The 17,060-nt window shown below is 40.0% G+C and overlaps 1 protein-coding gene across 1 annotated transcript in view; it reads left to right on the top strand.

Annotated features, from left to right (window-relative positions):
* LOC129354081 (otogelin-like protein) overlaps positions 1-17,060 on the top strand; it is a 57,838-nt gene that overhangs the window by 31,411 nt on the left and 9,367 nt on the right. Inside the window, 24 exon segments of the mRNA XM_055023570.1 lie at positions 164-181; positions 183-269; positions 770-908; positions 1,449-1,583; positions 1,661-1,804; positions 1,878-1,997; positions 2,718-2,834; positions 3,725-3,881; positions 4,471-4,497; positions 4,682-4,858; positions 7,024-7,302; positions 8,305-8,422; positions 8,533-8,609; positions 9,401-11,766; positions 11,966-12,143; positions 12,241-12,345; positions 12,348-12,391; positions 13,103-13,192; positions 13,275-13,461; positions 14,169-14,389; positions 14,479-14,617; positions 15,566-15,754; positions 16,368-16,577; positions 16,666-16,770. Of these exon segments, the coding sequence (XP_054879545.1) occupies positions 164-181; positions 183-269; positions 770-908; positions 1,449-1,583; positions 1,661-1,804; positions 1,878-1,997; positions 2,718-2,834; positions 3,725-3,881; positions 4,471-4,497; positions 4,682-4,858; positions 7,024-7,302; positions 8,305-8,422; positions 8,533-8,609; positions 9,401-11,766; positions 11,966-12,143; positions 12,241-12,345; positions 12,348-12,391; positions 13,103-13,192; positions 13,275-13,461; positions 14,169-14,389; positions 14,479-14,617; positions 15,566-15,754; positions 16,368-16,577; positions 16,666-16,770 (5,429 nt within the window).

Genomic DNA, 17,060 nt, shown 5'->3' with positions numbered 1-17,060 from the left:
AGACCAGATTTAGTAACTTTTAACATTTTTTAACACTAAAAACACGGTAGGAACCCTGCCTACGTCACCTGACTTACACAATCTCCCAGTTGCACCTTGAGCATAATTTCGGTTTGATTTGTTTTAAAGCAGGAACTCCTGATCTCATATTTCCCCTCTCTAGGTTACTGAAACACGGGGATGTGCTTTGAGCCTGATGCCTGCCCTTGTTTGTGGAAAGGGAAAGAATATTTCCCTGGCGACCGAGTTTCCTCCCCCTGCTACCAGTGGTAAGTTCACATGTATATGGCAAGATTATCTCACAGTTTCTTATCACAAATTTAAGAATTACCTCAGAATGAAGACAAATCTCCAACAATGTTCGCTGCAAGGTTTCCTGACACCACTGAGTTGTGAGTCTGTCAGAGCAGCAGAAGTTGCCATGTGATATGTGTAATTATTTGTTATCACGAGGCAGAGAATAGGGCTTGGAAACAGAGCAGCCTCTTGTACATGTCTCTGATTCCATCTGCTTCAAACCGTCCCTGGCTGGTGAAAGAAACCTCTCAGTGATCTGGGTTATTCTCCTGTCCTTTTCCTTCAAGTCACAGCCAGGGAAGATGATGTAGATGACAGCTTAATGGCACAATTGGCCAATTGACCAGCCCTTTTCTGCCTTCGGTAAACCAAAGGCTCTTTACAAATGGAGATGGTTAGAGGTGAAAAGCGGTTCCTGCAGTAAGTGGGAACAAGTTGATGTTAAACCACTGAAGCTTTTCTTTCTTTGTAGTGTTTGCCAACAGGGGATGTTCCAGTGCGTGTTTCGTCCGTGTCCCTCCATGTGCACAACTTACGGTGATCGGCACTACAGGACATTCGACGGACTGCTGTTTGACTACATCGGGGCCTGCAAGGTCTATCTTGTGAAGGTACTTAACAATCATTTGTCCGTCCATTTAAGGTAACCTGTTCTGCTTCCATAAACAGGTTAGGATAGGTCTAACAAAACGTGTTCAATACAACCAGAATGGTTTCTGGATGGCACTTATGTTTTCCAGCATCCATTGTGCAGCACATAAAATGGTGAAACCAGCTGACTAAATGTGCTGGAGCTTTGCTAGGGTTGCTGGGTAAGAGCAACCCTAGGGTCACAAATCTCACGATTTGTGACGTTACATTCTGGAGGTTTTTGAAACAGAAAACACCAAAAAACATGAACTTGTTGCCTAAAATTGTCTGCATGTTCTTTCTAAGTGCTTGGGTTGTTTGTAGCATCAGTAGAAACTTAATGTGAAGTACAAGAACATGCAAAATGTGAATTTAGCATAATACTTCCTCTTTGAATGTAGAGATTTATAACTGATTTTTGCACCACAGCAGCTGAAAGTGGACCAGATGCTTCGGTTTTGGGTCCCGGGCTGCTGGACTCGGGGTGAACACGGTTTACGTTTGTGTCCTGTCATCCACAGAGCAGCGCTGATGTGATGCTGAGCGTTTTGGTGGAGAACGTCGACTGCTTTGACAGTGGAATCATCTGCAGGAAATCCCTTCTGATCAATATCCGCGGATCCTTCATATCTTTCGATGATGATTCTGGAAAACCAGTAAGCGCCATCTTGACTGTCTTTTAAATGTTTCCTGTATAAATCAAGACGGTAACTAGATCCGAAATCCCATTCAGAATCCGTCTAGTGTGATCGACAAGAAGCAGCAGATGTTCATCTGGCCAGCTGGATATTTCACAATAATTCACTTCCCAGAAGACGTGACGGTGCTGTGGGACCGCAAGACAACGGTTCACATCCAGGTTGGACCGCGCTGGCAGGTAGGACTCTGTTTTTACTCTGCTCAACATTCATGAGCAGAAAGAGCAAAGTGAGATAATGTGACGTGTTCAGGGGAAACTCAGCGGCCTGTGTGGGAACTTTGACCTAAAGACGGTCAACGAAATGCAGACACCTGACAACATCGACTCGCCGACGCCGCAGGAGTTTGGAAACAGCTGGACGGCCATGGAGGTGAGCGGAGCGTCCTAAAATCATTTATATTTCACTGTAGAAAAGTCAAACTGAGTCATTTCATCTGCATGTTTTAACAATGAACCACGACATTTCACTTTAGATAAAACTGCACTCTTGTATTTTCTGCAATGGAGTATTAGGGCCCTACTGAAAAAATAAACAAATAATTTATCCTCCAAATAAAGTTTGGAGAATAAATTAGTAAAAAAAAAAAAATTATATTAGCGTTAAATCCAAATACTACGGCTTTACTCTTCCGATGAATTCATTCTCGTGTTTTTGTGACTTTATTTTTGTATTTTTACAACTTTATTCTCATAGTTATGTTGTAGTAATATAGTAAATAAATAATTTGTAATGAGAATAAGAATAAAGTAGTAAATAATAAATAGACATTATTTATAAAGTCACAAATAATATAGAGATAGTCATTTTATTATAGGTAAAAAGTCATGAATGAAGACATACTATTATGACTATTCCGATATTAAAGTCAAAATAATACAATAAATAAAGTTGTAATAATATCAATAATAAACAAATAAAGTTATAAATAATATGAAAAAGAAGTCATAGTATTACGAGAGTAAGGTTGTAATATGACTTTATTCTGACAATACTACAAGTTTCTTTTCATATGTGTTTTAACATTGATACTTAATTTTCTATCATATTCAGGGTTTAATTTCCCCTTTCTGTGTGTGTTTGTGTGGTCAGTGTGTGAACAGTCCAGACATCAGACATCCTTGCAGCCTCAGTCCTCTCAGAGAGCCGTTTGCAAAGCGTCAGTGCGGCGTCCTGCTCAGTGAAGTCTTTCAGACCTGCCACCCGGTGGTGAGGAGTGGCACTACAACAGATCTCTATTTTACTCATGTGTCTTCCTGTATGTGACCAGGTTCAAACCCAATTTCGATCAACATCTCCTTTGTATGACAGCAGTTTAGGGTCATTGCAGGCAGAAAAAAAGGGTTGTTGTTTCTTTTTTAACCAGAAAACTCTTATTTAATTTCAAGATTAATCTCAGAAATTTTCCAGAAAAAACGTCAAAATTTCTGGGCATTAAAGTGAAATATTTGCAAGAAAAAATGTGGATGGTTGAGTTTCAAAAGGCAAAATTTTTCAACTTTTACTTTCTTATGAGTTTTTCAAGTACCGTAAATTTCTGAGTTTCAAAACTCAGAAATGTAATTTTTTTTAGAAAATGTCTGGACTTAATCTCACATTTTTAGTGATTTTATGATTAAATTGTCAACTTTCAAACTCAGAAACTTCCTAGAAAAAATGTGGAAATTTCTGAGATTAATGACAAATTTTCAAATCTTTTTCTAGCAAATTTTTATTATTGTCAGAAATTTCTTTGGGTTTTAAAGAACATTTCTGAGCTTAATCTCAAATTTTCAACTTTTTAAACTCAACAATTTAAAATTTTTCAAATTAAGAAATTTCCAATTTTTTATAGAAAATTTCAGAGATAAGTCCCAAAATGTTTTTGTTTTTTCTGTCTACAATGGAAGATTCTTGCTCATTGATGATCATTGCTTAATAAGATTTTATTTTTCTGGGGTGACTAAATCTGTTTTATTTTACGCTATAATCAACTTAAACTCCTGAAATGATTCACTTTGTGTGTAATAAATCTAAAAGTTTGAAAAACATTGCAAATAAATGACATGAAATGAAAAAACAACCTTTTTCTTTACCTGAGATCTGTTACGTGTCCTCAGGTGGATGTCACCTGGTTCTACATGAACTGCCTGGCTGACACATGCGCCTGCAGCCACGGCGGCGACTGCGAGTGTTTCTGCACCAGCGTGGCGGCGTACGCAGGGCGCTGCTGCCATGAGGGCGTTCCTGTCGACTGGCGCTCGCCCTCTCTTTGCCGTAAGGGAAAACCTCACACTGATTGGTTGTTTTTTGTTTTACACAACAGATGTCTGATGTCATTTCTTTTTTCCAAGCAGAGTTTTTTTCCCCCTGAAGTTCTTTCAAATATTTTTTGCGGTTTTGTTCCTTAAATTTGACATTTGAATCTGATGCATAACATATTAATTAGAGATGAGCCTTGATTGAAATTAAGTGAGTTCATTTCAGGGTAATTGCATTTTAATTGAAAACCAAATGGATAAAATAAGTAATATTTGAAATTCATAAACCTCATTTGGTGCTAAATTAGTCAATAAATAGATCTACTTATGATGGTGTAATAGGGCAATTATAGATGGGGGAAAGTTTGAGACAAAAATAGAAATTCTGGGATTAATCTAGAAATATTTCAAAGGAAAAAATTGGAAATTTCTGAGTTTGAAAAATTGGAAAATTATTAAATTAATTTTGGAATTTTCTCACAGATTTACTGTGTATATAGTCCGTTGGCCCTCATGCATAATCATTGTTCAAATAATACTGTGACATATTGCAAGGTTTTTATAAAATGTTTTTCAAAATTCCTGTTTCTTTTTCTTTTCTGCAGCATATGACTGTGAATTCTACAACAAAGGTAAAAAAACAAACCTCTCCTTTGTATGCTGAATGTACATTAATTTCTACAAAAGTAATTTAGAACTATGGAAGACATTTTATTGTTTCTGAACAAAAATAAGTGAAGCTGCAAACAGAAACACAATAATGCATAAATTGACAGTTGTTTGGTTTCTTGTAAAATTTGCGTCTCCTCCCTGCAGTTCTGGGTAAAGGTCCGTTCAGGCTCTTGACCTTCTGGGATCAGACGTCCCTGTTGGTAGCCAGCCGGTCCAGCGGCTTCGTGTTCCTGCAGCGGGTCAACACCAGCGCCGGCGCCGCTCCTGGGATCCTCGCAGAGTTTATGATGACGCCGGGCCTCAGCAGAGCTCGACCACACGGTGAGCTCATATTTATTATTATCACATGCAGAAAAAGATGATTTACCATCAAGAATCTGCTCCTTTTCTTCTCTTAACCAGAAGAATTAATACTGAGAAGCAGGAACTTAGAGGGAAGGAAGAAATACTGTGATCGGTGGGAAATATATAGATTTTGCAGCTCAAAGAAGCTGAAATGAAGCTAACATTAAGCTTCATTTAAGCTTAGTTCTTAGTTTAAATGAAGCAAACATTATACTTCATTTCAGCTTAATGATTCTGAAGAACTGACAGTAGTAGTCTGGAGGAAAACCAGGAATTCTGGGTAAATATAAGCAAAACAAACATGCTAGTCTTGTGTCAATGGGAAAACTGGCTCATTATTTTTAGACTAAAGAAAAATCCTCCAACTACTAACACCATTTTTGTTTACAGTTTAAGAAAGAAGTTGAGTTTAGAGGTTTTCATGTGATTTCCTTTAGTAGTTCTGGTGCAGCGCCCCCACAGGTGAGGAGGGGAACAAGGTTTTTTCAGACTGTTTGATTTGTTTGACACAGGAGTGTGAAAATGAGCCGCAGCAGCTGAAAATGAAACAAATGTCGTAATTTTGGGCTAAACCGAGTTTACCGGATTATCAGAAATATGTAACAGCCTTTGATGAGAAATGGTTTCATATTTAATAGAGCAGGAGATGATTTTTGTTTCTGCCAAAGCAACTCAGGTCTATTTCTCTGTTATTGTGCTTCTAAATTAAAAATAGCTCTAAAATGTTAATAATTCACACATTTATAGTAAATTAAAAACTTATTTTTTGATTTCCATGTGTTTGACATCACTGGAAAGTGATGAGTTATTATTATGAGCTGTCAGTTAACAGGTAGACTTGTTCATTTATGTTGTTGTGGCCATTCACAAAGAAAACAACAATCTATTAAGAAACTAACAAAATAGTTTAATTTGTACATATCAAGACGTTGCGCACAATAAACTCCATTGAAAAGCCTATTTTTCTATGCAAAACCCCTGAATCTGTTCGTAAACTGTTTAACTTCTCAGTGAACCAGATTCGGTGTGCAGCCGTTTGACGGCCAGCCAGGCTTCACTCCTGCCGTTTCCTTTCCTGTTGATCTGAGCTCTCCTGTGAAAACACCGATGAAGGCGATGGACTCATTGTAAAAGGGTTCAGAGATCAGATTGGCAAACACTCATATAGCAACTCAAGCTGCAGGCTTGACAGTCAGCCAAACCTGCAACAAGCTGCTCCAACTCCTGCTGGTTTCTTCAAACACTCATTTCACCAGTTTAATGCTTATATATTTTAGTTTGTTCAATGCTGATTACCTTAAAATAATAACTTTCGCTCCATCTTTAAAGTGTTTTTTGTTTTCAGTCTTCAGGATTACTTTTGTTTTTATTTGTCATTTGAATTGGAGGAGCAGGTTTTTAAATGAGAGTGAGTTGCTCTATTACTTAAAAACCATAACAGTCTCTTAAAATATAGCTGATATTACACATTTTAAAGGAGTTTCATTGCACAAACACAAAATCTTACCAAGTGTTTTTGGTCTGGTTTCTAGTGTAAACATCCTAGTTCACTTGAAATAAGAAAAAAAACAAACTCATAAGTGACTTTTCAGCAAGAAATAAGAGGTAGTTTTAAGTAATTCCTTAAAATTTATTTTAAAAAAACCCAAAACATTTTTACTGGCAAAGTTTTTAAATTATAAAAATACTTTTTTCCTATGGTTATGTATGAAAACATTCTGCCAATGGAAGTAGCACATTTTTCCTGTCAAGATTGAACAATTATTTACTTAAATTAAGCTGCTGTATCTAAAACGTTACTTGTCAGTTTTTGTCTTATTTCAAGTGCTAAGATATTTTCACGAGAAATTGGACCTATGTGCTCCAAGATTTTGTGTTTTTGGAGTGTGAACGGTGCATGCGGCGGCTAATTACACATTTGAATTTCATTTGGGTTGCTAGGTAACAGAGCTGGGGTTGAGGTTTTTGAAACGACTCCTTTTCCAGACATTAACAAACATTAGCTTAGTGCCAAAAAACAGGTAGGTGTCTTTTGTTGTTTTGATTTTTTTAAGTGCGTTAAAGTCAGATTTTCTGTTTTTGCAGTGTAGGCGTTTTCCAAAACCATTAGAAACATCAATCGTTCGTTTTCCTCTCCACAGATTCATCGCGGGTTTCCTTTGAAGCCGTTGACAGACCGAACTACTTCCTGCACGCGAGCGCCAGCGCTCAGGTGAGGCTGGCCAAGTGGGAGGGAAGCGATGCATTCTGGGACGGAGCCACCTTCGTCCTCCACAGGAACACCTGGATCTCGGGCTACAACTCGCTGGAGTCGCACGCCAAACCCGGCTTCTTCCTGCACGCCACGCCGCCCCGCCTCCACCTGCTCAAGTTCAGACACAGCTACGGTTTCCGCAAGGCGTCGCTGTTCAGACTGACGGGTCAGAGTCACAAAAATGTCACAGCACAGCAGAGTTTTCAAACAAAGGCCCTTTGAGGATGTAATTTTCAAATATATATGATTGATAATTTGATCAGATGCCCAGTACTTGAGAAGACTTTTTACCAAACACTTTTTTACTCTTACTTGAGTAAAAATATGCTGATACAGCAAACAAAGAGCCACGTTTTGATTTGCTACTGTAATATTTTACACCTTAAGCTGGAGAAAAAATACATTTGGTCGTCATTTTAAAACTATTTTAATAGTGTATAAAAACTGGGGTAGTAAGGTTGACGATGGTAATTCCGACTAAAAAGAGTAAAAAATGTTCACCTTAAATTCATTAGTTATTTTAGACACATGTCTCCTATTTAACGCCTGATTGATTCTGTAGGACCAGAAATTGAATTTAGACGCAAGAGTGTTTTACGCACTAACTAATAATAATAATAATTAATTATTATATTAATTTAGCATAAATGCAGCCTGAGTTAGGATTTTATTTTAACATATTATGACCAGATAATATTTTATGACTTCATTGCACAATTTTTCATCTCAATCCGCTGTTTCAATTTAAAGAAAATTGTAATATTTTACATTAATTGCATAAAATTTTATTTTATGCTGGTATTTTCTTGTTTTTTTTTTTTTTTTTTTTTTTTTTTTTTTTTTGCAGGAATTTTTTTTTTTGCTAGTTTCATTAACCTGAGGAGCAAATCAGCTCAATAAATTTGACTGGTGGCCAATCAGAAAGTTAGCATCAAAAATAACATTTAAATAAAGTATTTTCACTATTGTTTTATTTTAAAATATGATTGAATGACAGAAAACAAAAATAATGATGAAAAATTTAAGATATAAAAAATATGATGGGTTAAATTTCTTTTTTTTCCCTCTAACTTTCTACGGCCTTCACAGCGCCACCTGGTGGCCATCTTAATGAAAGAAAGTAATCTATGGTGGTAATTTATTTTTTTTATGTGTGTTTTTTGCTCAGGCCCCAGACCAGACAGCCCTCCGGGTCCTCGCTGCCAGTGGCGGTACGACTCCTGCATCAGCCCCTGCTTCAGGACCTGCAGCGACCCGTCCGCCGAGTCCTGCGTCACCATCCCACAGTGAGACCTTTGACCTTTACCTGTTTCTAACACGATGCGAAACGATCAGTTTGGTTTAATTGGAGCTGACATGTTGAGGCTTTTATTTTGTGAACGTGTTTCCTGTGCAGAGTAGAGGGCTGCCTTGTCTGCCCCCCAAATATGGTCCTGGATGAAATCACCCGTCGATGCGTTCATGATGAAGACTGTAAGTAGCACAAAGTCTGGAGAACAGAAGAGCAGGAAAAACTACCAAAATAAGAGCAGCAACACTTCTGCATGTTTTTACTCAGTGTTGGTAATTTACTCACTTTTAATTAGATGTTTTAATTTTCTGTTGTGCATTATTGGGTGTTAATTTCAGCCCAAGATCAAGTCAATCCCTTTGAAAATAATCAAAATACGTCAGCTTGAGTAATTAACTTCTTTGCAGGTAGGAAACAGTTTTGTTTTGATTCAGAAGTAAATGTTAAATTACAAAGAAAAATTGTGGTAAATGATAAATAAGAAGAGAAACTCAACTAAATAACATTTTATTTTTATGATGGTTTTATTAACAATTGCTATTATTAGTCCTTATTTTGATAATGGAAGCTTGTTAATTTGCCTATGTTGTGTTGTGTTTGTATTGATTGTATGCACAGGAACTACAGATGAAATTAGCCTTTATGGCTAACTCTGTCATTTTATGTAATGTGCTTTTTGCCCTTTGAAATAAACAAAAACAACAACAATAAGCCTTGAAGCTCACAACACTTTAAATAATTTTCATAATTTCTTTCTATCTTCCTACTTTATACTTAAAGCAGAGTGCTTCAGTTTTTAAAACATGCTAGTTTAGCCTAGCACCTTCTGCAGCAGAATTGTATTTCCTACTGTAATCCCTCAGATTATGATTACAAAAAGATAAAAACACTAAAACTAAAATGAAAGGTTTTCAGGTGTGAATATTTTCCAATCATTATTGCATTTCTGACACTTGTTTTCATGTGATCTCAGGTATTCGGCTCCCAGATTCAGTGGTGCCTCCGTCGCCGTCCACAGCAGCTGAACGTTATGATGTCACCACATCGTCCACACCTCCACACACACACCACACAGTGAAACTTCCCACCAGCGCTGCTTCTAGCGCTCCCTCTGAGAGCAAATACACCACCTCATCCAAAGCACCATCTGCCCCTGATGAGCCAGCCCGCCCGGAAACCATAGTTTCATCTGCAACTCCTGAGCCGTCCAGAACTCTGTCTGGGCCAACAGTGCCCTCTGCTGTCAGGCCAGAGAAAGTGGAGGCAACATCCACAGTCAGAGTAACTGAAACTCCTGTTACAACTTCATCAGCTGCAACAAGATGGACGACCAGGCTGAGCTCATTCAGCCCCACCATGTCCAGAACAACCAGAGGTCATTTTGACTCCTCCTCCTCCACTAAACCGACTGACTCCCAGTCCTCCCCGCTCACCACCGTTACAACGTCTGCTGGGAGGCCGACCACAATCACAACCTCTACGGTTGGTCATCCACATAAAGACGAATCAGAAAGCACAAGTTCAGCAGTTACTCAAACAACTTTGAGTTCAGTTTCTCCCCGAGTCTCAGAAACATCTGCAGTAAGAGGCAGAACCAGTGTCTCCAGTACAGCGACTACCTCTTACACAAAAGCTTCACCAGTAGGGGGAATGACAACAGCACCATTTATCCTGCCAGAACAACCAACCACAAGCTCTACAACAGCTTCTCCTGTTCCCACCTCGCCTACTAAAGAAGCAGGAACTGGATATTCATCGACAGCAACGACAGAACCGTTCCAACTAGTTAGCTCTTTCACTACCAGTAAGACACAAACTGGAACCACAGGAAGGACTTTGCACGTCATTCCAACTGATCGTACAACTTCTTCGACTATTTCTGTGCCATCCACAACAACCGTCTACCATGTTAAACACTCTACAACTCCACCGTCTGCCTTCACTTCAGCTACTACAAGGTGGAAAACATCAACCATAAAGAAAGTCACAGTCCCAGAATCTCCTGCATCTAAAATCTCTGCAGTCTCCACAACGACAGCTTCACCCAGACCTGCTAAGATGACAGGCAGCACTGCTCCTTCTTGGTACACGTCAGCTGCCTATTCGGATAGGACTTCCTGGTCCGCTGTTGCTCCAGTAACAGGGAAAACCACTTCCAGCAAGCTAACTTCAAGACCCCTTGTTGTTCCAGAAACAACCACAATGTCCACAGATGTTCATTTCAGCACAAAACCTTCAACAGAAATTACTACTTTACAACAATCTCCAACCACACAGAGCACCACCCATCCTCTATATACTGAGCGAACCCCTGAGCCTCGGTATCCCCCTCACTGGGAGGTCACCTCCACTTCCACTACCACTTACCGGCCGCCAGTGGAGACAACGCCTGGGCTGCCATCTGACTCTCTAACCATGTCTGCTAAATCTCCTGAAGTTCCTCTTCTTCCAATAACATCTAGGACAACGTCTACCTCTGGAGCAACTACCATCACCTCAGAGACGTCGGCTCCAAAAAGCGCAGCCACAACCACCAGGAAGCTGATTTCTCCGCCAGCTGCCTCCTTCACCACCACCACTAGAAGACCTAAACCCTCCAGTTTTCACACCACTCTTAAGTCAATTACAGAGACTTCCCAACCAGTTACAACCAGAGTGTCAACCACAACTACAAGCATGTCTTCTCCGTCCTTGTATTTGCTCCACACAACAAGCTCTACAACAGCCCCAGAGGTATCTACAGTCCTGGAGAAGATCACGACCCGACTGGTGTCCTCTTCAAGAGCCACACCCACCGCTGTGAGGACATCCACCCTTTCAGCAACACCCAGACTTCCTATAACATCTAGAGTTACTTCCAGAGCCACATCGCCCGCAGTTAGGCCGATGACCACAAGGGTCACTGTTACAAGACCTTCAGCTACCACCACCAGATCGACTGTGGTTGGTTCACCGGCTACTACATCTCCAACCACTGCAACAACAGCAAGCAGGGTTGATCATGTTGCCACATCTGCAACAATTTCCCGTTTGACCACAACATCTGCTCGAGTCTCTTCACCGTCATCGACGGCCGCCTTCACCGGAGAGTCAACCTCAACCAAAGAGGCTGAAACAACAACATCTCCATCCCGACCTGATGTCTTTGTCTCAACCCAGCAGCCTGGTATTCCAGTTCCAACTACAACACGTCAAGAATCCACCACCGCCTTCCAAAAGACTCCTACAAGTCCAGGATCCACAACAGCTTCGAGTTCTCCTCACACAGCCGGCGAATCAACCAGTTCTTCAGTTGACCGATTAACATCAATGTCAGAGACTTCTATAAGGACGTGCACTGTAAGTTCACTGAGGGAGTGTTCCTATTTAATCGATAGAACAATCCTGCTAATTAAAAGAAACCTGAAGGTGAAGATATTACTAACTTACTGCAGTTTATCACAACAAAGGGAAAAAATAACGCAGAAAAGCCATTGAAGAATGACTGTTCACTTGTTTTCCTGTTTACGAGCATCTCTGATTTTTAAACTTTTTTCAGCCTCCGTATGCAGAGATAGTCGACGAATGCACAAAGTACATCTGTGTCAACAACCAGCTCATCCTGTTCAACAAATCCCAGAGCTGCCCCTTCACAGCTGAGCCTCCAAACTGCGGCCTGCTTGGCTTTGCTGTTCTGGTCAATGGAGACAAGTGCTGCCCGAAATGGGATTGCCCATGTAAGGAACCACAAAAATGTCCAGTTTTTCACCATTTCCTGTTCAGAAGTGTGCTGCAGCAGGACTTCCCCTGATATTTTATTGTTTCATGTTGTAGGTCGCTGCTCGATGTTCCCCGATCTGAATGTGATCACTTTTGATGGGGACAGCTTTGCCATTTTCAAAGCTGCTTCCTACATCGTTGCCCAGCTTCCCAATGAGACCTCAGCGTCCTGATTCAGGAATGTCCGGCGGACTCAGATCTACCGGTGAGCGCCGTCATCTCATAAATCCACCGTCAGACAGAATCCGGTTAATTGTTCATTCCAGTAATTAGACTCAACGATCAGGTGTCTGCGTCAATAATCTATGATCCCCAAAAAGAGAAGAAGAACGTTGATGTTGGCAGAAGAAGTAATGATGCTGTTTTACTGCCGAAACAAAACCTTAGAAAGAAAGTTTTCTACTGTATTGTCCAAATATCTTAGCACACTGAAATAAGGCAAAAATAAGTATAGAAGCTTGTAACAAGATTTTCCCCATTTCCACCTAACATAAACTCCTACTTCTTGAAGAAAAGTTACTTGTAAGTTAGTTTTGTTTTTTTCAAGTGTAATGAGATATTTGCAGGAGAAACTAAACAAAAATGCTTGGTAAAATTAGGTGTTTTAAAGTTTTTAAAGTCTATTGAGCAATGAGAGCTGATCATCACAAGATTGTATCATCACGAAGGAAGCTGAAAAAAGCTTTTTGACTTTAATTTCTGTAGAAAAATCTGTTTGGATGAGGAATCAGAGTCTGGAGTGTTGGGATCAGAGACACAGATTTCTTTCACAAGTTTATAATTATAATTTTTTGTCATTCTTTACATCCTTATTTAATGCATATATAGAAGCGTCACTCAGATTTACGTCGTATTGACCTGCTGTGTGAATGCAGCCAAACGTCACTGATTAACATTTTCCTTATTCTTTCTAAAGCTCATCTGGAATTTCACCAACTTGTGTCTGGTTTCACTCAACATCACGCACAAATCGAACCAGGTCGTCGTCGACAGACTGCAGAGGAGAGTAAGGCGCTCATCTTACCTTAAACTGCAACGTCTTGCACTGGCTGAAATTTGAGATCTTGCACTTTTGAATCTTTAACCAGCTCTTCGTGAATTCGCGCTACGCCAAGCCTCGTTTTAAAAAGTACGGCTTTGAGATCTACGACACGGGCAACATGTACCTGATCCGCAGCCCGGCCGGGCTCAAGGTGCAGTGGTACCACAGCACCGGCATGATGGTGGTCGACGCCAACGACGCAGGCAGCAAACTCCCCACCAGGGGGCTCTGTGGTAAGAAGAGAAGAAGTTTCTACCTTCCCTCTGAGGAAGGAGCCATGTTTCCTTGATGGTTGTGAGAAGCACCATGGATCAGTGGCTCCCCAAGGGGTTCGAAGGTTTATCAAAGGTGGCAGCACTTTGCATCAGTCTGGATTTGTTCTTTTGGATCCAACCAAATTGGAGCTACAGCGACATTTTCAGTCTGTAAAATTGTAATGTTTGATATTTTTCTTTAAATATGACAAAGGTGGAAGAGTACCCAAAAATTGTACTCAGTAAAAAGTACAGAGTAACTGATCAAATGATCAATTATTTAATATTTAAAAATTATATCATCAGCTGGACCAAAATATAAAGTGGAAATTTTGCTATTTTAAGGACGAAAATGACAATAATTCATACAATTATGAACTTGTATTGAACTATAAGTAATCAGAAAAAATTAAATCAAGTTGCATTTTTTTCAAAATCAGTTTTTCAATAAAAAGTTATTAAACTTGAACAGAAACTGCAGGTGTGTATCAGGTGAACTTTTGGTTAAAACGGGTTTATTTTTCATTCAGTGATAGAAAATCTAGACATTTTACTCAAGTAAGAGCAGAGATACTTCATCATAAAATTACTCAAGTAAAAGTAAAAGATACAGCGCAGTAAAAGTTACTAATTTAAATGTAATACAACTAAGAAACATTCTGGGTTTTAATATTTAACCCCTTCAGGTTTCTGCGATGGAGATCTGACCAATGATCTCACTCTGCCCAACGGCTCGGTTTTGGCCGTGAGCCAGGACCCGGTTCTGTTCATCGACAGCTGGCAGGTTCCCAACACCACCAGCTACATCAGCTACAGCCGTCGGCGTGAACACAACTGCTCCACCAGTGACTGCTCACGCTGCCTGGCCATGCTGGACGACGCCGCCTTCACGCCGTGCCACGCATTCGTACGTTTCCTCCCAACTCCTCAACAGGCTCCCGTTCTTTCTCAGTTCTCGTGTTGCATGTAGTTTGATCGTTGCTTCTTCGTCTCCAGGTGCAGCCCAGCACCTTTTGTGAGGTTTGGGTGAGAGATTCAGAGTATGTGAACAACCACTGTGTGGCTCTGGCTGCTTATGTGGCAACTTGCCATAAATTCAGTGTCTGCATCAAGTGGAGGAGGCCGGATTACTGCCGTAAGATTTCTGCTTTCATGCTTGTTCCCAAGTCCTGAAACTGTATGAAAAACATGTTCATTAAATTTTTTTGCACAGAATAATTAGACAATGAGAGTCAAATTGAGTTGTTGCCGGGTGTCTTGTCCCTTTAAATCCAAATAAACTGCTGCTGGCCACGCCCCCCAACTCAATGTTTACACTCAGATGTGAAAGTAGCTGCAAACAGATGAGCAGTTACACAGCCTTACATGTTTAAAAAACATTAGTGAAGCACAACAAACAAGAACGCAGCAAGTGGTCTCTGGATGTTAAGTCCACAACATAACAAATTTCTTTTCCAGCAGCCATTGTAAAGCAAAAAAAAAACAAAAACAACAACAAAAAAAACATCTTACCGAGTGTTTTTGTGTAGTTTTCTAGTGTACTTGAAATAAGAAAAAATAACTGAAAAGTAACTTTTCATCAAAAATATAGCAACTTGTTTTAAGTGGATGATTTTTTAAAATTGCTAAACATACTAACTTCTTGTCACAAGAAATTTTTCCAATGTTGTGAGATAATTTACCAGTGGAACAAGAACTTTTTAATTAATATTTAGAAATTATTGAATCAAAACTATCTCTCTATCTTGCAGAAAAGTTACTTCTAACTCAGTTTTGCAGTAAGACATTTGAAGTAGAAACCACAGCAAAAATGCTCTAAGATTTTGTGCTTGTGGAGTGTTTATAGTGCACACAGTGGTCGAAACCAGCTGACCAAACTTGCTGGAGTTCCATTTGGGTTCCTAAGGTAACAGGGCTGGGCATAATTCACATAATTATGCGACCTAATTCACACATAATTTATCCCAGCATGTGTTTTATCTGAAAGAAGAAGGTAGATTATGGAGAAACTTTTGTCTTTCAGTGCTTTATTCCCAAGATAAGTTGATGGGTGGTGCATTGCTGGTATTTTCTTTCCCTGCAGCCTTCGTGTGTCCCGGCTCTCTGAGCTACCAGGCCTGTCTGCCGGCCTGCACGTCTCAGTCCTGTCCGAACCACGACTTTGACTCTGATCCGGACCACTGCTCCGGCCTGACGGAGGGCTGCGTCTGCCCCGAGGGAACGCTGCTCCACCGGCCGTACTCGGCGCTCTGCATCAGCCCGGAGAAGTGCGGTAAGGACACAACTTCACCGCTTCCATCTGACACTCACTGGATTAGAAACAAAATGTACAAAAATACAGACCCCTGCACAAATGGTGTCTAATTTCTCGTGCAAATATCTTAGAGCAATTGAAAAAATAAGCAGTAAGTTACAAGTGACTTTTCAGCAAAATATCAGAATTAGTTTTAAGTAAAGAAATTCCTTAATAAAGATGAAGAAGAACTAATCAATCAACTTTATTTATGCCATTAGGTAGATCTGGTTACAGTGACCTGAGTCAGCTTTACACTTTACATCATCAAAATAAGAAAGAATATAATTTTATTCCAAATCAGCCTGTTTCTCAATACTTTAAAATATTAAAAACCATAAAACAGTAAAAGAATTATAAGCACAAGTGAGTGTTTTTGCTTCTTCTGTGGTGAAGAATTTGAAAGATTTAGTGTTTTTGTAGTGCTAAGTTAAATTACAGCTAAATTAAACTCGGTCAGGCATCAGTATTGCAAGACAAATGACACCTTTAAATGGATTTAGATCATTTAAAGTCTCTTCATTTTGCCTGAAGTCGATTCCCTTTTGGGTTCTTTGTGATCCAGGCATTTATTTCTTCTGTTTGTCTGCAGCCTGCACCGACAGCGGCGGCGTTCCTCGGTCGCACGGCGAGGTGTGGAAGGCCTCTCAGGACGGCTGCTGCATGTACCGCTGCGACAACGACACCATCGTTCCCGTGGAGTACGACTGCTCCAGCGCGCCGGCGCCGGTCTGCCACCGAACCGGGGAGATGATCATCAGCATGTCTGACGACATGAGCTGCTGTCCTCACAAAGTCTGTGGTGAGCCAAAGAAACGCTCGTTCAGGTTGCTTTAATCATTAAAAGAGCCATGAAACACTGACATGCTGTGATCTGACATGTTTTGCAGTTTGTAACCAGAGTCTGTGCGATCGCTTCCCTCCTGAGTGTAAATATGGGGAAAAGCTGGTGTCGTACTACAGACCAGAGTCCTGCTGTCCGGACTACGTCTGTGGTGAGTTTCCTACCAATTACGCGGCATATTAGGGACGCAGTAGATAGAAATTAGCTGTTGATTTTTCCACCAAAAACTCAGATAATTTGAGACTAATCCTAAACAAAAGGGAAGGTTATTTTACAATTTTTGTTACACCAATTACTGAAAAATTAAGTGTAAAATAAAGCAACTTTTTGAAAAGATGACACAAAATCAGTCATTTTAGACCGAAAGAGACACAAAAAAACGTTAAAGTATAATTCTGTTGTGTTGTGTGTTTGTTTGTCCCTCAGTTCAGTTTTAGCCTC

This window comes from Poeciliopsis prolifica, unplaced genomic scaffold (assembly GCF_027474105.1).
Source record: "Poeciliopsis prolifica strain line A6 unplaced genomic scaffold, Auburn_PproV2 SCAFFOLD103, whole genome shotgun sequence".
Classification (NCBI taxonomy): domain Eukaryota; kingdom Metazoa; phylum Chordata; class Actinopteri; order Cyprinodontiformes; family Poeciliidae; genus Poeciliopsis; species Poeciliopsis prolifica.
The sequence above is the reverse complement of the archived record's forward strand: the minus strand, read 5'-3'. Positions and strand labels throughout refer to the sequence as shown.